Genomic DNA, 22,524 nt, shown 5'->3' with positions numbered 1-22,524 from the left:
TGTTTTTACCCATTGAAGAGTGCACCCATCCAAGTCATGAGCAGCCAGTTTTTCTAGGAGGATGCTGAGGGAGACAGTGTCAAACACTTTACCAAAGTACAGATAGACCACATCCACAGCCCTCCCCTCATCCACCAAGCAGGTCACCTTGTCATAGAAGGAGATCAGGTTGGTCAAGTGTGTTGGTTTGAAAACAAACCAGTGGGAGATCACAAGTCAAGATTGAAATTAAAAATAAGTGAAATAATACAAGGAAAAGCACTGACAAAGTCAGATACAACCTAACACCCTGTTAGGGTGGTAGTAGCAGCCCAACTGAAGTAGTCCAGTTGAAGCGGTGATCCTGTGAAGGTCTAGTCTCCAGCTGAAGATCTAGTAGTAGCTCTCGTCCTCTGGGAACCCAGTAGACAGGGCTAGCTCAGGCAGTTCCAAGGCCAGGTTATATCCAGGTGGGAACACCTGGCTCCTCCCTCCTCGGCAGAGCATCTCACAATGGGATGAGATAAGTCCATGAGTCACACGGTGGGTCCCTGATGGCCCATTGCCTGTCATGCGGGGTGGGTCGTTAGCAAGTGATAATAGCTAAGGATGGCCCATTGCCTGCCATCCGGAGTGGGTGATAGCAGCTAATGGCCCACAGCTGGTGGTAATAGAATACTTTACATCAATATTGCAACCTAGGACATCAAGCAGGACATGCCTTTCATAAATCCATGTTGGCTGGTCCTGATCCCTTGGTTGTTCTACATGTGCTGTGCAATTGCACTCAAGAAGATCTCTTCCATAACCTTGCCTGGAACCAAGGTTTGGCTGACAGGCCTGTAGCTCCTTGGATCATCCCTCTGACCCTTCTTGTAGATAGGTGTTACATTGTCTAATTTTAAGTCAGCTGGAACTTCTCCAGTTAACCAGGACTGCTGGTAAATGATTGAGAGTGGTTTGGCAAGTTCTTTACTCATTACTCTGGTATGGATGCCATCAGGGCCCATAGACTTGTGAGCATCTAGTGGGCATAGCAGGTCACTAACCATCTCCTCCTGGATTATGGGGCCTTCACTCATCTCCTCATCACCAACTTCCAGCTCTGGGAGCTGGGTATCCTGAGGACAACTGGTCTTGATATTGAAGTGTTGCAGTGGCCTTGGCACATTTGAGCGCCCCTGGCCCGCTGTTTGGAGACAATCCTAAGATGGAGTCTTGGGAATGAAAGAACCTCTTGGTTATCGTGACAACGAGAGACACTCTCAAGCAGCCTTGCAACACGAGTTATGAATATGTACCTGTGCAGCCACTCATTGGCCCCGCACTTCTGTCCTCCCCTGTTCTGTATTTGGTACTGTTCTAGATTGTTCTCCTTTGTCTGCTGAACTAGTGTTTTATGATTAGTTATTTTAAAGACTCTGTATCCCACTCCCTCTTCCCTATATGACTACCCCAGTGTCAATCCCGAATCCTGTAATCCCCATTGGTCCTCCCGAGTTATCTCCTCCCCTTCTCCTCCTCCCTTAAAACCCCACGGACACCCCAGTTCCCCGCTTTTTGGTTGCTGCTTCCAGTCCTCTTCCATCCCTCCTCTACTCACCCTGCTACCTCAATAAACCTCCCTGGAACACCAGCCAAATTGCCTGCGTTTCCTGCTTCCACAACTTGGTCTCCCGAGTGCCGCCAATCCACCGGGAGCTTTGCTCCCCCTCCTCCTCCGTCTCCCCCCGCTCCCTGCAAGCGGCACTGCCTGAGCCGCAGATAACAGTCGACCACGGTTCCGAACTGAGTTCTGGAATCCGGAGATTCCACATTGAAGACTGAGGCAAGGAAGGCATTAAGTACCTCTGCCTTTTCCTCATCCCCTAACACTACACTGTCTTGCATGGGAGACAGGAGTCTCATGAGTTTCTGCTGTTTGCCAGGTTTCTAGCAACAGGCAGTGATTTCTATCAGGGTAGCTAGCACCTCAAGACTTGGTCTCGTTTGCAGGGTTCTTTGATATTTGGCTGATTAGTCTAATATGATGTAAAATACCATTTATTAGACACAGAAAATAACAAACACACAAATATAGAGCAGATTGACATACATACACACACAATAAAGACATAATTGCCAAAACAATAGTAGCTAAAATGCAATTATGGAATAAATGCTTGTAAAAACTATAAAAATAGCTAAGATTGCAATTTATAGAAAGGTACCTATTCTTATTATTATTAGCTAGCCAGAATAATATAATTTTAAGAAACTAATGGTCTAACCAAAATCCAATTTTGGTGCTGGGATACATCAGAATCCGCTCTCAATCTTGCAAGAAGTTACCACAGAGCTGCATCCAGACTCTGGGGAGAGGCTTTCCTCACGCTCCAGTATCCATTTAGAAAAGCTTCTACCTTTTGTGAAAACCCGTGAGTTTTTATAGGATAAAAGTGTGCCTTGTGTGGTCACCAAAATTATTGTTGTTTATTTTCCCACATTCTCTCTTCATTCCACAATATGAATTACGGGGTAGCGATTTTAGACTTTTGGGCACCAACAGATAACCCCAGCCAGGCTGTTAACCTAACTGGAGTCATCCATCTTCTGCAACCGAGCAGAGAGAGGAGGGGGGGAACGTCCTGCCACATGCACTACCCTCTGCATTCAACAAATGATGGAGACACTCCTTGACCCTCCTTTTGCTGTCAGTGTATTTATAGAAATGCTTTTTGTTGTTTTTAACTGTAGTGGCCAAATCAAGTTCTAGTTGGGCTTTGGCCATTCTAATCTTCTCCCTACACAACCTCACAATATCCTTGCAGTCCTCCCAAGTTATCTGACCCTCCTTCCAGAGACGATAGATTGTCTTTTTCTCCCTAAGTTCCAGCCTAAGTTCTCTGTTCAACCAGGCTGGTCTTTTTCCCTGACTACTTGTCTCCCTACACATAGGGACAGCCTGCTCCTGAATATTTAACAATTCCTTTTTAAAACACATCCAGCCTTCCTGGACACCTCTGCCCTTCAGGACTGGCTCCCAAGGGACTCTGTCAATCAACCTCCTAAACAGACCAAGGTCTGCCCACTAAAAATCCAAGATGGAAGTTCTGCTGGTGCCCCTCCTTACTTCATCCAGTATTGAAAACTCTAACATTTCATGGTCACTATGCCCAAGACTAAAGAGAAACGACGAGAGGGAACTCACGGCAGTCTCAATATGAGATATAAAGTAAGCTCCATTTTATTTCACCAAACGAGAAACTTATATACTGTTACAGAAGTTACTATTCATAGTTACACACACACCCGCAGTCTGTTCTCACACATTCAGGGATCCTCCTGTTAACTCCCTTATCCTTTTCTCATAACACTTCTGACTCCCTAATCTTTCTCATGGCATTCTTCCCACAGAACATTCTCAGGTAAACAAGCCACTGTAGCTTGTTGAAATTTTACTGAGGCCTGGGAATGCTGAAGCCTTGCTCAGGCCTGCTCAGTTAGCATGAGTTTTGCTGGAAAACTGCGTTTTCCAACAGTTCCCCCGTTTCGCTTGTGAGAACAGACGTTGTCTGTTATCAGATTAATTTGCTTTGCTATAAGTAATTCTTATTATTAGAATTGTTATAAATTTACCTAAGGAAATTTCACTAATTATTTAGATATGTTGCCATGGTCTAGGAATTGTCATTACTGAAAACATTCACTTCACAGGTAAAGCCTAGAGAACCTTTTCTGGACAAGGACCCTAAGTTTACCTGGAAGAAGGTTTAGCTTTTATAAACTCTTGGGACTCATGGCATGTTTCCCAATTAATTAGGACCAAAGCTTGGCCAGAGCTTAGGTGCTAAGTAAAAGGGATTTCTTAGAACATCAAACTTTGACTAATATTAATAAGAAGAGTGTTTTATCATGTTTTACTGTTTTTGTAGTCAACTATATAAAGTGAGATGAAATATTTGAAAATAGTAGATATTATTATTTGACTTTAACTAAGAAATATAAAGCTGCAAAGCTTTTTGTGCAATAATATAAACTAACAAATTTACAACTTAAAGTTAATATCACCGAAAATGAATAAAACTTAATCTTAATAAATCTTATCTTAAACCAACAAATAGGACTTAACTATAATGGAATTTAAAATCGATATCACTTTAACAACTTAACTCTAACAAAATTTAAAACTTAACAGAATTTAACATTTACATCACTTAATATTATTTAACAGAATTGTAACTCTAATAGAACTTAATAGAATTTAAATTCACTATTACTTAACTTTAACAGAATCTATATTTAACTAAAGGTACTTAACAGGTAGTTTAGACTATTCAATATAACTTTACAACTTACATTTCTTTCACACTCTATTCCCACATCTACAAGGTGTTTTCCTTCATTCTCTGTTAATCACAAGTTTCCTCCCGTACATTCTTCACACAGCTGCATTTTTGATATTTTCTCACGAAGCGTTCCCAAGGGAAGCGAGCTGCTGCGGCCTGTACATGGTCTAAGTGCTACTTAGCCTAACAGTGATCTTGCTCGCACAATCCTTCTAATAAGTCATGTCCGTGATCTTTAAGCCATTGTGTAACAATTCCCCCTTTTCTCTTTTGGGCGAGCAAGATTCCATCAGTTGTTTGATTAATTTGCTTAACAACACATTTATAAGTAATTTTCACTACAATAACTATTAATATAAGAATCACTAACCAACGTAGACCTTCTTTAAGCAAGGGTATCAACCATGGTGACAGACCTCCAAACAGGGATGACAACCATTTGTCTAAGGGATTGACATCAACTGTAATTGTGGAGGTGTGCTTTTTCAACCACTCTAATTGCTTATGGATGGAATTGCTATGATCTGACAAATTAAAGCAGCACATCCCCTCAAAGTCTTTACAACCATGGCCTTGAGCTAATAATAAGAAATCAATAGCAGCTCGATTTTGAAGCACGGCATGTCGCAAACTCTTTTGGTCAAGCAGCAATTGGGAAAGGATATTAGTAGTAACATTTGCTTGTTTAACTGTCCAACATGCAAGTTTTTCAATTTGCCTGAGGGCTCTTGCAGCAGCTATTCCGGGGGTAAACAGGGAGGTGAACACTTTAGCTGTTACTGACCATAATTCAACATCATCTTTGCACCGTGAATTTAGTTGGTGAGACAGAGAGCGCCGTTGGCGTTTTGGCTCGGCGACTACGCTAAGCCACATGCGCTGGTTGGGTGCTAAAAGAGTTAGTTCTCCTACATAACATGGCCCTCCAAAGATGTTATGAGGGACTCCTTGCCATGCTCTATCTCCACATATTAAGAATACAGATGGGGGTAACGCTTTTGGCGTTCCGTTGTTCCAAATCGTAATTGGTGATTTCTTTATTTCAGCTCCCAAAGCACCCAAACTTTGATTAGCAGTGTTGTTACTTCCGCAATAGCCGCCTTTACCAGTGTATGAAAAATCTGCTATATTTATCGGGCTGACATTTGTCCAGCCTTTGTTAGAATAACTTAGGGTTGGGTTTTGTTGTCTATTTCCAAACCAAATGCATGTTTGGGTCCAATTGCTGGAGGTGTTACCAATTTTCATGGACCCCAAGAGATGCAACTCCTCTGGGTCCCAAGGCAAGGTAGTATTTAACTGGTTGATTAGGTTTGCAGCACACCAAGAGGTGCTTTTCGCTATAGAACATTTAAGATAGGTGCTATAATTGCTAAACGCCTCAAAACTGAACAAAGGCACACCGACTAAACATGTTTTAAATGGTGCAGTAGCTGATTGCAAACTGAGGCAAAATTCTGGGTTATGCGTTGCACTGGCCCAAGTCACCCACAGGTTCTGTCTTTCTTCAACCTTCGTTATGAGGGTCGTGGCTGAGCCCGATATTAGAGCCTTGATCGCTAGCAGCACGAGGAACAGCTTTGGTCCACTTCGCAGGGACCCACTGTGTACCTGTGGATGTAAGCACACACATGTAACCGCGCCCTATATATTTCACTTCTGCCGGGCCTCGCCACAGGCCTGAGCACGGGTCACGATACATGACCATCATGGGTTCCTTATGCTCTGAAGCGGGAGCTCGGCCATGCACTTGTGCAGGAGGAGAATCCTGGTCTGAAAAAATACACAAATAGTTTAACACAAACAATGTTTTAGCTAGCTTTTCACTAACATCACGAACATCATTGAATTTGTCTAAGTATCGTTTTAGAGTCTGTTTTGCTCGCTCAACAATGGCTTGTCCCGTTGGTGAATGGGGAATGCCTGTTACATGCTTGACCCCCCACTGTTGACAGAATTGTCGCATTTTTTCGCCGATATATGCGGGCCCATTGTCGGTCTTGATCTGCTGCGGCACTCCCATAACTGCGAAACAGCTTGTCAAATGCCGTATGACATGGGTGGCCCTTTCTCCTGCTTGAGCCGTGGCCCACAGAAATCTGCTGTATGTGTCAATTGTAACATGCACATACTTTAATCGACCAAACTGTGGGACATGGGTAACATCCATCTGCCAAAGTTCACAAGGGCCTAAACCTCGTGGATTTACTCCAATTCCTAGGCCTGGCCCATGATGGCTACAACTAGGGCAAGCTCTGACAATGCCTCTTGCTTCTTCCATAGTAATCTTAAATTGGTGGAAGAGTCCCTTGGCATTTTGATGAAAAGTGTTGTGAGCTTCTCTGGCCTTAACAAATTCGCTCAGTGGCACCACTACTGAAACTAAACGATCCGCTCTCTCATTGCCTTCCCCAAGGCCTTTTGACCATTTGTGGCTTCGTATGTGAATGACAGCATAGGCGCATTCTCGCTGATAAATTGCAGCCTGCAGCTGTCTCAATAGTTCGAACAGTCGTTTATTTTGGCAATCTTTGAGCCGGGCATCTTCGATACGCTGTACTATGCCAGTGACATACATGGAGTCAGAAATTACATTTAACTCCGTAGTGTGCCAGTTCACAAAGGCCCAAACGACTGCTGCCAGTTCCAGGGTTTGCAGTGAATCTTCTTCTTTCGCAGCTAATATGTGATGATGCCATTTGCCGTCTTGCATCCAAGTTGCTGCTGCGCGTCGAGATTTCCGTCCTGCATCTGTAAAAACTGTCACTGCGTTTTGCAATGGGCGCTCACTCCTTTTAGGTATTGTAATCCAATCTTGGTTACTCACCCAACGCAGGGTGGTAGATCGCAGTGGCTCCACCCTAATTTTCACTGCTTGAGACAGCAGGCTGATTTGCAGCGCTTGTGAATGCTGAAGATACCACTCGAGGTTTCGTCGCTTCATCGGCAGGTAAATGGTTTCCGGCTCTTGGCTTGTTAACTGTAAAATCCTGGTGCGACCCTTCTGGATCAATTCTGCTATGTTTTCAACCTTTTGTTGAATTGTAGTTTTGGGCTGGATACTAGTGAACAGCCATTCTAATATTTTCACCTTATTCTCCCTCTTTTTATTTTTGCACTGTGTAAGTGCACCAAGGATTTGTTTTTCGCCGCTTAAAATTGTAAGGTCTACTGGAATGTCCGGGTCGCAACGATCAACCCAGCGTTGTGCAATTTGTGTGCCGATTTTCTGAATAATCTGCTGTTGCAGCAGGGTTGGATGTACTGTCCGTGCTGGGTCGGTGCCTTGTAGCAGTGGTCGCAAGGCATCAATGTCATCGTTTGAAATGCCAATAACTGGACGTAACCATTGAATATCGCCTAGGAGGCGCTGTGCGTCATGTAACGTTTTCACATGTGTGTTAAGCTGTAATTTTTGTGGTCTCACATGCCCTTGTGTTATTTGCCATCCTAAGTATTTCCAAACAGGAGAACGTTGGATCTTTACAGGGGCAATGGCTAGTCCATGTCTGCCTAATTGTTGTTGAAGCATATTTTCTTGTTCGCTAGTAAAGGCTGAGGCCTGGGCAAATAAAATGTCATCCATATAGTGATAAATCACTGTTCCAGGCCATGCTGTACGAATGGGTTGTAACGCATTGGCTACAAACAGTTGGCACAAGGTGGGGCTATTTTTCATTCCCTGTGGCAGAACAGTCCATTCAAATCTCAAGAAAGGGGCTTCTCTGTTAATTGTTGGTAGGGTAAAAGCAAATCGTGCAGTGTCCACTGGATGCAGCGGAATTGTAAAAAAACAGTCTTTCAGGTCGATGATTAACAGGTGCCATCCCTCAGGAAGCATGGCAGGGTTTGGCAATCCAGGCTGGAGGGCCCCCATTGCCTGCATTTGTGCATTAACTGCTCGCAGGTCATGTAACAGTCTATACTTGCCGGATTTTTTCTTGATGACAAAAATGGGTGTGTTCCAAGGGCTCGTGGAAGGTCGCAGGTGTCCTTGTTGCAATTGTTCTTGCACTAAAAGCTGTGCTTGTTCTAGACTTTCCCCTTTTAGCGGCCACTGCCCTATCCATACAGGCTTGTCTGTAGTCCATGTGAGCTGGATCGGGAAAGTCCATCCGACAGCGACCGCTGGGGAAAATGCTGATTGGTTAACACAAGTCCCAGTTGGTCTAGCACATCCCGGCCAATTAAGGCATTCACTCTTTTTGGTAAGGGCATAATAGTTACATGGACTGTCGCCACTCTGCCCTCGATGGCTACTTGAATTGGATCAGAGCTCCACTGTACTGAAACTGAACCCCCAACACCTTCAATTCCACTCAAAGTATGGTGATGTGGCCATTCAGTTGGCCAACAGGCGGTAGACATTATCGTAATATCTGCACCTGTATCAAGTAATGCTGGCAATGTTTGGGAGATATCTCCCCGAGTCCAAGTAGTTTCCACAACTGGTCGTTCTGTTAATGGGACTGTTAACATTGCAAGTTCTCCTGTAGAGCCAAATCCACCGGCTCCGCGATCCACGAGTGCCTCGTGTTGTTGCATCTGTGTGACCATTTGCGGGAGCGGGACGAGTTGAGCTAGTCTTGTATTTTTAGGAATATAAATGGGGGGAAACATAGTTTGCACCATGATGTGAATTTCACCTGTAAAATCAGCATCAATTATTCCTGGTAATACGAACAGTCCTTTTATGCTAGCAGATGAAGGACCCACTAGAAGCGCGCCCACAGGTTCGTTGTTAATGCAGAGCGGGCCTTGAATCCTAGTGGGAACTTTTACAGGGCGCAAATCGATGATTGTTACACCTACTGCTGTTGCCAGGTCCAGGCCGAGGCTTCCCTTGGTGGCAGGTCGGAGGATGTTTGCTGATCGAAGGGATTGACGGCGGGCGAGCTCATCGGCGGAGATGTCGTTGTGTATGAAGGATGAGGTGGTGGGATAGTCGCGGGGGTGAGGGCTGGAGCTGCTATTTGTGTCAGGGCGCGGCGGCTGGACGCGCTCTTCTTCGCGTTTCCCGATCGCCGACAAGCTAGCGTGGCGTGGGTATCGTTGCATTTCTTACACCAGACTGGATCTTTACATTGCTTCTTTATGTGTCCTTCAAGCCCACAACGGTAGCACTTCATACCTTTCCCTAATTTTTCCCCTCCTGCAGGCAAGCTAAGGGGTCGCAGTGGCCCTAAAGCAGCAAAGGCTTGAGACTGTGCTTGGGCTAATTTCTTTCCTAGCTTATCTCCCATAGCTGTCACTAACTCTGCTACAAACGCCTGGGTGCCTACTGGTACACGACTCATATGTTCTAACATCATTTCCAGGGTAGCATTTATGGGCAGCGTGACAAGAATACTTTTCGTCTGCTGGTTACAATTTTCTGTCACACACTGGCGCAATAATGCTCCTGACATCCACGGTTCTACCCCAGCATTCAGCATTGCAGCTGAGACTTTATCAACAAAGCTAGCAAAAGACTCATCTCTTCCTTGTTTAATAGACATGTAGGATGGTGTGGGGGGGGTAGTATGCACTCTGAAAATAGCATCTCGTGCAGTTCGCATGGATTCTATTAAAATGTCTGGACCCAATTGCAATTGTTCAATAATTGTAGCCCACCGGCCTTGGCCCATTAATTGTTCTGGGATGACCCCTTGTAAGGGGTCATTTTCCCCCCGTGGCTGACTTGCTGACTGATGGCACAGCTCTTGCCAGTGAGCCTGCCACAGCAGCTGTTGTGACTGGGTCATAATCATTTTAATAATATTTTTGATGTCTTCTGGGCGCAGTATATAATTTCCCCAAATATAATTCAACATTACTCTTGTTGGTTCACCATGCAGACCCGATTCAGTAGCTGTGCTACGCAGCTGCGTGAGCAGCTTCCAATCAGTAGCAACATGGGTCGCTTGCTGCCCACCCCCTTCTATCGGTTCAAAAACTACAGGAAATGCTTGCTCAGCTCGACTTAGCAACGTTAGTGTTTCTGCAATTTGTATATTACCTTCTTGTACAGCTTTTTCTGCAACGCCTTTCCAATTAAATCTACGCTTGCCAAATAATCGAGAATCGCTCTGAAGAGCCTGTCTGACAGGAACACAAATTTCAGCAGGCGGGGGAGGTGCGCTGGGCCACTCTTCAGAGCCCGGTGTACTAACAGGGTTTAAATCAGATGTAGTACAGTGTTTCGTTAAAGATCCCTGCGCTCCTAACACTTTGCACTTTCCCGGCGGGGGCAAGCTGGGTGGATCTGCGCCCACAGCAAGCATGCCCGGAGCGGGATGCTCAATTTCTCCCACTCCTTTTCCCGATTCAAAGTGCTCCCCCTCGGCATCTGATCCCAACTTGTCAGTAGCTACGGCAGCTATTTTCTTTTCTGCTTGAAACCGTTGTAAGCAATTAATGACTTCTTTCCACAGTCTTGCTAATTTATTGCATGTTTTATCACCCTCTAGCAATCCATCAAACAAGATATGTTCAACCTTTCGCCATTCGACCTCATCAAACAGTAAATCAGGGTCAGCAAACAACCCTTTATCTTTCCCTGCAGCAACTAAAGCGGCTAAGTATTTTAAAGCATCTTTGCTTACTCCGCGCTTTTCTAAAAAGCGTAATAATAAGTCTTGGGCTACCTCTGATTCCATTTTGGTCCAGCTGGTTTTCAGGGTCCTGGTCAACACCGTCTAAGCACTCTATTGGAGCTCGCAGTTGCCAGAGGTCGTGCAGTTCACCGAAGTGTAGCCCTCACGGTAGGCAGGTCTTATTCGGCCTCTGTCGCTGGGATCTCCCCCGATTCGGGCGAAGATTTTGACACACCGTCGCTGCACGGCTTCGGCACCTCTCCGTTCTCGCCGCTCACAGAAGCAAGGTCGTAAAACTCCGCTGTCAGGGTCCGTAGTCGTCGGGGTCACCATTTAAAGAGAAACGACGAGAGGGAACTCACGGCAGTCTCAATATGAGATATAAAGTAAGCTCCATTTTATTTCATCAAACGAGAAACTTATATACTGTTACAGAAGTTACTATTCATAGTTACACACACACCTGCAGTCTGTTCTCACACATTCAGGGATCCTCCTGTTAACTCCCTTATTCTTTTCTCATAACACTTCTGACTCCCTAATCTTTCTCATGACATTCTTCCCACAGAACATTCTCAGGTAAACAAGCCACTGTAGCTTGTTGAAATTTTACTGAGGCCTGGGAATGCTGAAGCCTTGCTCAGGCCTGCTCAGTTAGCATGAGTTTTGCTGGAAAACTGCGTTTTCCAACACAAGACGGCCACTGACCACCACATCACCCACCAGTCCTTTTTTGTTCACAAACAACAGGTCTAGCAAGGCACCTCCTCTGGTAGGCTCATTTACCAATCATGTTAGGAAGTTGTCTTCTACACACTCCAGGAACCTCCTAGACTGCTTCCTCTCTGCTGTGTTGTATTTCCAGCAGACATCTGGCAAGTTGAATTTGCCCACGAGTACAAGGCCCAGTGACCATGAGACTTCTGCCAGCTGCTTGCAGAATGCCTTATCAGCCTGTTCGTCCTGGTTGGGGTGGTCTGTAACAGATTCCCACCATGATGTCGACCCTGCTGACCTTACCCCTGATCTTTACCCATAAGCACTCAACCTTGTCATCTTTATCATTGTCCATTTCAATACAATCAAAACACTCCCTAACATACAATGCTACCAGGCCACCTCTCCTTCCTCGCCTTTCCCTTCTAAAGAGCTTATAGCCATCCATTGCAGCACTCTAGTCGTGAGAGTCATTCCACCACATTCCCCTGATAGCGACTACATCATAACTTTCCTGCCATACAATGGCTTCCAGCTCCTCCTGTTGGTTGCCCATACTGCATACATTGGTGTAGATACGCTTCAGCTGGGCTATCGGTTTTGCCCCCAACACAGGCCTACCACCCCTAGGCTCATCTCTCATGAGTCTGTTCTTATGCCTTTGCCCTTTGAGGCTAGTTTAAAGACTTCTCAATCAGCCCTGCTAACTCCTGGGCCATAATCCTTTTGCCCCCTCTGAGTCAGGTGTATCCCATGCGACACGAACAAGCCTGATGCTGTGTAAGCCACACCGTGGTCAAAAAACCCAAAATTCCACCTATGGTACCAGCCTCTTAGCCATGTATTGATCTGTTGAGTTTTCCTATTCCTTTCAGTATTTTCCCCTAGTACTGAAGGAATCAAGGAGAATTCAACCTGTGGACCTACTCCTTTAACTAAATGCCCCAGTGCCCTGAAGTCCCTTTTGATTACCCTGGGACTTCTTCCTTCAATCTCATCTCTACCCACCTAAAATACTAAGAGAGGGTAGTGGTCAGAGGGCTGCACCAAATCAAGAAGCTTCCTGGCTTCGTCCCTTACCTGGGCCCCAGGAAGGCAACAGACTTCCCTGTGGGTTGGGTCCAGTCTGTATACTGGACCCTCTGTTCCCCTCAGCAGGGAATCACCTATAACAATTACCCTTCTCTTTTCCTTTTTGGAGCTGGTTGCAATATGTCTGGTTGGCTGATTCTGCTTAGGCAACCCCCTACATGGTCCTTCATCAAGATTATTGTTTTTCTGGCCCTCAGTTTCCAGAGCCTCATATCTATTCTGCAGGGGAATGTGGAGAGGGGAGGGGAGGTAGGCTGGGATGGGATGCACCTCCAACCCTGAGCAGGGACCTGCCTCCAAGTCAGGGCAGGGTGAGCCCCCAGCTTTCCTTCTGGCAATAGGTAAGAAGTCTCTCATGCAAGGAACAGAAACAAGGCCTCCCCTGCCCCCGCCCTCAGGGCAGCCTGGGGAGGGTGGCAGTGGAGGGGGATGGCCAGCCATCTCTCACCCCAAGCCCTACCGTGGCAGGGGGGAGGGGAGCCAGGGGCGGCGGCCACCTATTCCCTAACCCCAGCACCGCATTGGCCCGGGGTGGGGGGGGCTGACGGCAGCAGCAGCGGCAGTGGGGGAGGGGGGCAGCCTCCCCCCACTCCCACCTGTCCGGCTGGCCCTTGTAGTGGCAAGGAGTGTGATACTCCCCCCTGCAAGGCAGGCACTATTGATTTATGGAAAAAGAGGCAAGACTTCACAACCTATCTAATTTTAAGTTGTAAAGCTGGTATGTTTATTACAGCGCCGGGCACGTGGGGGGTAGCCCTCCAAAGACATGCGCACCGTCAGTCCCGTATAGCTCGGTATATATATGGTTACATGTTACACATTCATAGAGTTTCCCAATCTGCTTATATATATGCATGACCTATCCCCGCTTCGTATTATAATGAATTCAAAAGTAATTTCCATATCCTTGCACCTGCGTAGTTCTGTTTGGTGGGGGGGGCTCTGGGGTCTTTTCTGAAAAAGGACAGGAGGTCCTCTTCACTGACCTTTTCACCTTACTGTTTTACACATGCGTTCTGAGTCTCTGTCCAAAGGCCAAAACAACAAATTTGATTTTTTGCCAGCGTGGAGGTTCCATGAGTATCAACTGGGTCACAGTTCTTGTTTGGCAAACACAATGAATGTTAAGCAAGCAATATATATTGTTTGGTGAGCAGTTTCTAACAAGTTATCTCTTAACTTCTGATTCCCTTGTATCAGTCCCCCCTTTTCTATAAAATTAGTAAATTCTTTTACTAGTACACAAATTCTTCTTCGATCAAATTTCTGCAAAAGCTGTCTCTCAATGCCTTACCATGTGTGTTTGACAGAGAAGTCAAAATTGCTATCCTTGTAACATTCTCCAATTCCAAACAAATAACACAAAGGAAAAAATAAAGCTAATACTAACTACTATTAAAAGAACAATAATAGGGTGACATAACATATTTAGAATACCAGTTGCAGTAGGTGACCACCCAAAGAGCACATCCCACCGGTAATGACATGCATCTTGTCTTGCTCTTTGCAAGACCCTGCTTATTTTTTCTGTGTCATGATGAATAGTAATTAAAGTTTTCTTTCCATTTTCTTGAACTTCTTTTAAAATTACAATTAGGTCTTGATGCTTTACTAATTGTCTTACCAATGCAAGGTTCATTCCAATAGGTATGGGTGACAATTTGTGGTACATAGTGTAATTAGACTTTTTCAATTGGTAAGATACAACTGGTGCAAAATACAAAAAGTCACACTCAATGATTTTTAAAAAATTACAGATACAAAAATTAGAATGATTTTTAACATTTATGGTTATATTATCATTATCTATCTTCACAAAAGCACAAACAGTCCTTAAGCACACACAACCTTGACCATTATACACAAGCATAGTTTTTTGATTAGCATTTGGATGGATTTCGAAGTGGCAGATGCCTTGCTCCGTATCAAGGCATGTATCCTGTGCATCAATTGTACTGCTTTCACAGATAAACCCCTGTAGTTCTCGTGTAATACAGGATTCCAAATTCACAGTCTGCCACTTCTTCTCTACTATCCGGGCCCATACCCTATGTTCAGAGAGATAGAGCACTGTTCTCTCATGGTTTAGACCTAGCTCAACAATGGGATGGATAACATGGACGGTGGCATTACATATAGTGAGCACAAAGGCTGTGGCCATATTAGCAGTAGGGTCATAGGTGAAGTTTACTAGGGTCCACCAAGATTGAAACTTCCTTTCTAGGTCAGTGGCATTGTCCCAAATAACCTTGCGAATTTCAATGGGGAAAGTGCCTTCACTTCCTTCTCTTATAATTAAGGCAACTGGTGACTGCATCCATAGTTGGGCCTGTATACAACTAAGGGCTTGGGATATATTGTCTTGGGCTATACCAAGTGCATTTATTATTAATTCATGGTCTTGCTCTTCAATTTCTTCTCATTTTGGTAATACTTTTGAAACTTGCCACTGCTCATTTCCTAATGCTAATAGAGAAGACTGTAGGGGCTGTCTTAATTTTACTAAATCACCAGTTACAGTGGCCAATTTATTCATTAATATCTCTGAGTCAATTCCATTTAGAACCCCTAATCCAGTCCCCAATACTCCAGTCAAGTCCCTCTGTACTCTACTTCTGAAGGGCACTTGTTTTTGCAGCCAGGTTGTCCAGCCCTTGAAGGATGTTTGTAGGAAAGGAGAACATGTTGGTTGAATTTTGGAAGCATTGATCTGCATTAGCAGTTTAACACGTTTAAGAGACCACTCTGGGTTAAACAACAACTGTTGTTGACCCGTGTTCCTTATTACATATGGGCCAGTTTCATAAATTTTGGGTTCAAGTTTAGGTGGTGTGGTTTGGATTTGGGCTTGAGTGCTGGCATAGGTTGTAACAGGTCCAGCTATAGCATTTATTTTAAATTTGAACGAGAGCCCATTCGTGTCCTTGTCCCAAAGACAAACCACGTCAACAGTTTGTACTAATGTAAAGGTGTACCAACAGTCTGATTCTTTTGAACTGGTACAAACTTCTACATGCTTTTCAATAGGGGTAGCTGAGACACTTATTTGGGTTGCTTTTTCATGGGTAGTTTCATTAATTATTCGACAACTTATTTTAATTACTTCTCTTATAGTCCTCTCAAGTTGCCACAATGTTTGTTTTTTTCCATTTTTGTCTTGAATACACTTGATTTTCATGCATAACTACAGTTAACAGATTTAAACCCTTTATATCAGAATACTTCCCCATAGATCCCGTAAACTGCCTAAAAGCTATTCTTCCCTCTGCTATAATAGCCTGTGGCAGGACGCTCCCCCCTCTTCTCTCTCTCCTTGATCGGTCCCAGGAAATGGATGGCTCAGATTAGGTTGAAAGCCTAATCAAGGGCTATCTGGTGCTGGCGACTGAAAGTCTGAAAAGACACTCCCCTGTGGAATGTAGAGAGAATGTGAAAAATTTTTAGTGACCACAAATACACACTTTTTTCCTATAAAAAGCTCACGAATCTCAGAAAAGGTAGAAGCTTTTCTTCATGGACATTGGAGCGTCAGGGAAAGTCTTCTCCCCTGGTGTCTGGACGCAGCCCTGTGGTTACTTCTCGCGAGATTGAGGGAGGAATTATAATGTATTCCAGCTCCAAAATTGGATTTGGTAAGATCATTGGTTTCCTAAATTGTATTCTTCCGGCTAACTTATAGGTACCTTTCTTAACTTGCATTTCAGCTATTTTATAACTTGAGCAAGTATTTCTTAACTTGCATTATAGTTCAAGCAAGCATTTCTTAACTTGCAATTTTTAACTATTTTTATATTTCAAGAAAGCTTTTACCCCATAATTGCATTTTAGCTATTATAGTGTTGCAATTATGCATTCATTGAGTGTCTATGTGTGTCAATCTGTTCTATGTTTGTATGTTTGTTATTTTCTGTGTCTAATAAATGGTATTTTTAGACTAATCGGCCAAATATCAAAGAATCTTGCGAACGGGACTGAGTCTTGGAGAACTAGCTATCTTAAAACCTGGCAAACTGCAGAAACTCATAAAGCTCCTGTCTCCCATGCAAGACATAGCCCATCCCTCTCAGTTATATGTTCCTTTCTCACTTTTAATTAACTTCATATCCTTTTTATTATATTTTGGCTTACCTTCTAGGGAGACCTGCCCATCTGGAATCAAAGCTCCTTCCGTTGTTATCTCACCTTTTGCTGCTTCTTTTGCCTCTCTGTCCACCAGCTCGTTTCCTTCCTCCAATTCAGAGCTCACCTTTTGGTGTGCCTTGATGTGCATGATTGCTGCCTTCTCAGGTAGTTGGCGTCTTCCAACAGCCGCAGTATTTCTTGTGCATGTTTGATGTTTTTCTCTTGTGAGTTTAACAATCCCCTTTCTTTCTGAAAGGCTCTATGTGCATGTACAACCCCAAATGCATATCATGAGTCTGTATAGATGTTTATTTTCTTTCCTTCTGCCATTTCCAGGGCACGGGTTAGAGCAATTATCTCAGCTTTCTGTGCAGAGGTGTTTGTTGGCAAAGGTCCAGATTCTATTACCTCTTTGCAGGTGGTAGGTGCATACCCAGCATGTCGCTTCCCACTGATGATGTAGCTGCTCCCATCAGTGAACCAGGTTTCTGCGTCATCTAAAGGGGTATCCCTCAGATCCGGACGACTGGAGTATGTGACCTCAGTGGTCTCCAGACAATCGGGGTGTATGGGCTCTTCTTCATTCCCACTGAGAAAAGAAACTGGGTTGACAATGTTAGTTACTACTATTTCTACATCATCTTGTTCCACCATGATGGCTTGGTATTTCAAAAACCTCTGTGGGGAAAGCCAGCGGCCACCTTTCATTTCCAGCACTGTGGACACTGTGTGGGACACTAGCACAGTCATTTTCTGGCCCAAGGTAAATTTCTGTGCCTCCTGAATGTTCATCACAAATGCCGCAACAGCCCTGAGGCACCCCGGCCATCCTTTGGCTGCTGCATCTAGCTGCTTAGACAAATAAGCAACTGCCCGTCGATACAGACCCAGGTCCTGCGCTAAGATTCCCAAGGCAATCCCCTGTTTCTCATGGAAAAACAAAAAGAATGGTTTACTCACGTCTGGAAGTCCTAGAGCTGGAGCTGACATGAGGGCATACTTCAGCTGGCCAAAGGCTCGTGTGGCCTCTTTTGTCCACTGAAGATCTCTCTGTTCTGTGTTTATGAGAGCATATAGGGGCTTCACAAGTAAACCATAACTAGAAACCCAAAGTCGACACCATCCTGTCATTCCCAAGAATGTTCTGAGTTCTTTCACAGTTTGAGGTTTTCGGATCTGACAGATGGCCTCCTTGCGGTCCCGTCCCAAGGTTCTCTGTCCTGCGCTGATTTCATAGCCCAAATAAACCACCTTTTTTTTCATTACTTGGGCCTTTTTCTTGGAAACTCGATATCCCTGTAGTCCTAGGAAATTTAGCAGACTTACTGTCCAGGCAAGACAGGCCTCTTCAGTCTTGGTAGCTATTAAGAGGTCATCCACATACTGCAAAAGTTTTCCTTCTGATGGTGGGGCTTCTCAGGATTCTAAGTCCTTAGCAAATTGGCCTCCAAATATGGTAGGACTAATTTTGAATCCCTGAAACAACACTGTCCTGGTGAGCTGAGTTTTACGTCCACTATTAGGGCTTTCCCATTCAAAGGCGAATATTCTCTGGCTGGCTTCATGGAGAGGGAGGCAAAAGAAGGCATCTTTCAAATCTAGAACAGTAAACCAGGTTAATTCCAGTGTTAATTCAGTTAATAAGGTATATGGATTTGCCACCACAGGGTAGAGGTCCTCTGCTATCTTATTTATAGCCCTTAAGTCCTGCACAACCCAGTATGATCCGTCAGGTTTGCGAACAGGTAGTATAGGGGTGTTAAAATCAGACTGGCATTCTTTCAATAGTCCTAGCTGCAAAAAGTTTTCTATTACTGGGCTAATTCCTTCTGTGTCTTCTTTCTTTAAAGGATATTGTTTAACTCTAACTGGCTGTTTTCCCTCCTTGGGTTTAATTTGTATGGGAGGTGCATACTTAGCCCTCCCAGGAACACCAGTGGCCCAAACCCCAGGAAATACTTAAATTTGTTATTTCTTCACTAATTTCTTCTTTGGTATCTGTGGTTGTCAATATCAAGCTTAATTGCAACAGCGCGGTATCACAATTCACAAACGGCCACCCCACGCCACAATGTGGAGGGAGCCGCCTGTGGCCAGAACACGCCAGGCAGACACGTAGCTGTAGCAGGCAGTGGAGCTGCGGGGGACACGAGACTCCGTGGAGGCGTGGCGATGGAAGAAATGCATGATCACCATCAGAAGTTTCCAGGGATTTATTAAGGTCCACAGTCGAGGGTCAGAGGAGGGTGGAGAAGGGCGGAGAGGCGGGGGAGGATTTGGGGTCATGGAAAGCCAAGATGGTGAATCCCAAGTTCCGCTCTCTCAGCAGGTTATCAGGAGAGGGAACAGAGGCATGGTTACTCAGAAGAACCAACTAGGGGAAGCCAGAGGGGAGGAGCCAGGAAGAAGAAAGGGGTAAACCAATAAGATTACAGCATGGGATGGTACAGGTTTCTGCTAGGGAGAAGTCTCTAGAACAGCATAAGCACACTACAGCACTCAATATTTCTATATATTGGTGATCATTTACCTCCAGAGTAATTTCTCCATTTTTAAACATAATGCTTGCTTGCAATTGTTCCAATAAGCCTCGACCCAAGAGTGCTTTTGGAGAGTTGGGCATGTATAAAAACTTATGAATTCCCCGTTGTTTCCCAAGTTTATACTTCAGGGGCTTACAGAAATATGCTTTTTCAGGTTGGCCTGTGGCGCCTTTTACCATGACATAATTTTCCCCTATCGGCATCAAAGCTTTATTCAAGACTGAATAAGTTGCCCCCGTATCTACAAGAAACTCTACTTCTTTCTCTTTTTCCCCTAGCTTCACTATAACCAGGGGATCTGCTAGGGTGGAATCCCCCGGTCCTCTTCAGTCTTCCTTAACATATGCAATTTCTCTCTCCTCAGAGTTATCCCGTTTCTTATTGGGATGTGTATTTTTCTTCTCTGGGCATTTATCTTTCTAATGTCCGAATTTCTTGCAGTTTGCACACTGGTCCTTGTGCAGTCTGGTTTTTCCTTGCCTCTGCTTCCCTTTCTGATTACTCCTTTCTCTACTCTCTTCCACTTATGTCACTAACTTTTTGACTCTCTCTTTATATTTTGCCTCTTGGTTACTGTACACTCTCCACGCCTCATCCAATAATACCTCTAAATTCTTGCTCTCAGTTGAACGCAGTTTCTGGAGTTTACGTCTAATGTCCCCCTGTGATTGGCCCAAAAAGAGAGACGTTAATTGTTGTATCTCCACCTGAATTCACTGCCTTTTCCATGGCTTTCACTATCCACTCCTGATAAGCCTGTAGTTTAGCCATTTCGGCTGTTCTGTTTGGATCCCATTTTGGGTCCTGGAGTGGCAAATATTCCTTGTGATCCTCCTGTCATGTTTTGTAATAGTCCTCAGCCAAATCCAGTGCCTTTTTCAAAATTAATTGTTTTTCGGTTTCTGTTACAGCTTCCAATAACAATTGAATATCATTCCAGTCAGGATTATGTTGTTTCATTATAAAACGTAAATGTTTACTTATGACTGTTGGATCTGCTCGGTAATCTTTTGCAATCTTTTTCCAGGCTTCTATGTCAATGGTAGAAAAAGGTACTTTGATCAGCATTGTATCACCCTCTGGGCCTACGGCCTCTCGCAGAGGTGCTTTCAGCACCTCTGCTTCCCTCGTGTTCGAGCAGAGACTGGGCTCCCTGGAGGGGAAGGCGTATCCGCCGAGTCTGCATCATCCTCTCTCTTCCTAGGAGGGGGCTTAAGAAAATCAGTTAATTCTTGTTCTTGTGTTGCTGCATGATGAACTTTGTCTGGTTTTGTACGTCTTTGGTTTATGCTGCAAGCTGAACAGCATCATTCGAGTCTATTTTTAGTAGCTTTATTTTCCCTTTCAAGGGCCAATACCAAGGGGTCCTGAGGTGGCACAAGCCCACAGTCTCTCTGCCATTCGAGGTGGTTTCGGAGAGAGAAAAACATGTCTGCATAAGAAACTTCATCCCACTTTCCCTCTCTTCTCAAAAACATTAGTTGTAAAAGGGTGTTGTGGCTAGCACAGGTTTTTCCCACGAGAATTCTTCTTGTGTTTTATAAATAAAGATAAAGTTTGGATGTTATTGGAACAGTGTCCCAGAACTTGGACAGTGCAGGCCTGGCTAATCAGGCCTGGGGGAAGGCTTCTGACTGACCAATCTGGGTCACTTTTGAGAACTCTATATATGTGATGAAATCAAAACAATAAAGGTCATTCCTTCTTGCCACTGAGAACTGGTGCTTTCATTACTCTGCTAGCTGCTCAACAGCAACAGGGTGTTATAATCTAAAGTTCCAAAAATTGGCCATTTTTCATCACAATCTAATTTATATAAAGGCCACCACTGGTTGCAATATTTAATAAGGGTCTTCCTATTTTCTGTTCCCCCTCTCCTGGCTATTTCTTTCCAATGCGCTAAAATGCATCCAAGAAGGCTCTTTGTTAATGTTTCTTTACTCTGGCCACTTCCCATTCTGCTTAAAATCTTTATTTAAATGTTAGATTACCCACTCTAGGTCACCTGTATAATGTATTATACCACTCCTTGGTTAGGGGATGTCTCTCGGTTAGTATTCCTCTGTTTTTCTTCTCCCTTAGTTTAATCATTATAGCTTAAGCTATCATACACAGCATGCAATTACTTAACACACCGTCACAGCAAAGACGAATTACACAATAAACTTCTATGCACACTATTCAAGCAATACACAAACTTTAAACATTCATACCTTACTTCTGGGATCCGGGTTATCCGGGGCGTCACTTCCACCCCCGGTCTGCGCTTACTTCTGGGATACGGTTGTCAGAAGCCGAGCACACACACATGCACACACACTGGCTATAGGAGCTCCACACACCCAGACACATGGTAATATTCTGCCTACCCATTCTCTTGCCTCTTATACAGTCATTGGCGGGTCTATCTTGGCTTCCAAACCTGGAATGCAGCAGAACTCTCGGATTCGCTTCAATCCCCCTCGGCAGATCTTGTAGAATCCTTTCCATGCTAGCCTGTGGCCAGCTGCTTGCAAGCCTAAACAGGGACCCTCACTGTGCACGTAGACGTCTCTAGTGCCTTACCAGCCCTCCCTGGCTACGCGTACACCTTGTAGACTTATTGATTGATAAACATACTGTTTCTCGTGCTGCCAGTAGATACTTCTCTGCCCAGGCAGTGGTCAAGCCAGAAGCGGAGATCTTCCAGGGAAAAGTGCCCTGGGGCACGCCAAAGAGTCCGTTCCCGGCCAGCCCTGCACCGGACAGAGGTTCTCCAGCTGGTTCGCCAAATGATTTAAGAAAGAGACAAAACTTCACAACCTATATAATTTTAGGTTGTAAAGCCAGTATGTTTATTGCAGGGCCAGGCACATGGGAGGTAGCCCTCCAAAGACACATGCACCGTCAGTCCTGTATAGCCCAGTATATATGTGGTTACATGTTACAAATTCATAGAGTTTCCCAATACGCTTATACATATGCATAACCTATCCCCGCTTTGTATTATAATGAGTTCAAAAGTCATTTTTATATCCTTGTGCCTGTGTAGTTCTGTTTTATGGAGGGGTCTTTGCAGAAGGTCCTTTTCACTGACCTTCTCTCCATCCAAAGGCCAGAACAACAAATTTGGTTTTTTTGCCAGCGTGGAAGTTCCAGAGTATCACAGTCCTTGTTCAGCAAACACAA

General features: G+C 44.5%; 1 protein-coding gene, 1 long non-coding RNA gene and 1 pseudogene across 2 annotated transcripts in view; all 3 read right to left on the bottom strand.

Moving 5' to 3' along the window:
* The window catches only part of LOC146425378 (uncharacterized), a 517,591-nt gene extending 495,994 nt beyond the window's left edge, over positions 1-21,597 (bottom strand). The window contains exons 1-2 of the long non-coding RNA XR_014846578.1: positions 21,570-21,597; positions 20,473-20,567 (exon numbers count right to left, since the gene is read on the bottom strand). This is a non-coding gene — a long non-coding RNA (uncharacterized LOC146425378). The remainder of the gene's footprint in view (positions 1-20,472; positions 20,568-21,569) is intronic.
* On the bottom strand, positions 4,432-9,365 carry LOC146425380 (uncharacterized). The gene is made up of 2 exons (XM_085041443.1): positions 9,120-9,365; positions 4,432-5,918 (listed from the first exon to the last, which is right to left on the bottom strand). Exons 1-2 carry the CDS (start codon positions 9,363-9,365, stop codon positions 4,491-4,493), a joined length of 1,674 nt encoding a protein of 557 aa, XP_084897569.1. The 3' UTR covers positions 4,432-4,490.
* Positions 13,428-15,793, bottom strand: LOC146425379 (uncharacterized; annotated as a pseudogene).
* Positions 21,598-22,524: the final 927 nt, after the last annotated feature.

Source organism: Lichenostomus cassidix, chromosome W (assembly GCF_008360975.1).
Source record: "Lichenostomus cassidix isolate B80296 chromosome W, HeHo_3.0, whole genome shotgun sequence".
Lineage (NCBI taxonomy): Eukaryota > Metazoa > Chordata > Aves > Passeriformes > Meliphagidae > Lichenostomus > Lichenostomus cassidix.
Note: the sequence above shows the minus strand (reverse complement) of the source record. Positions and strands in the feature narration are given on the sequence as shown.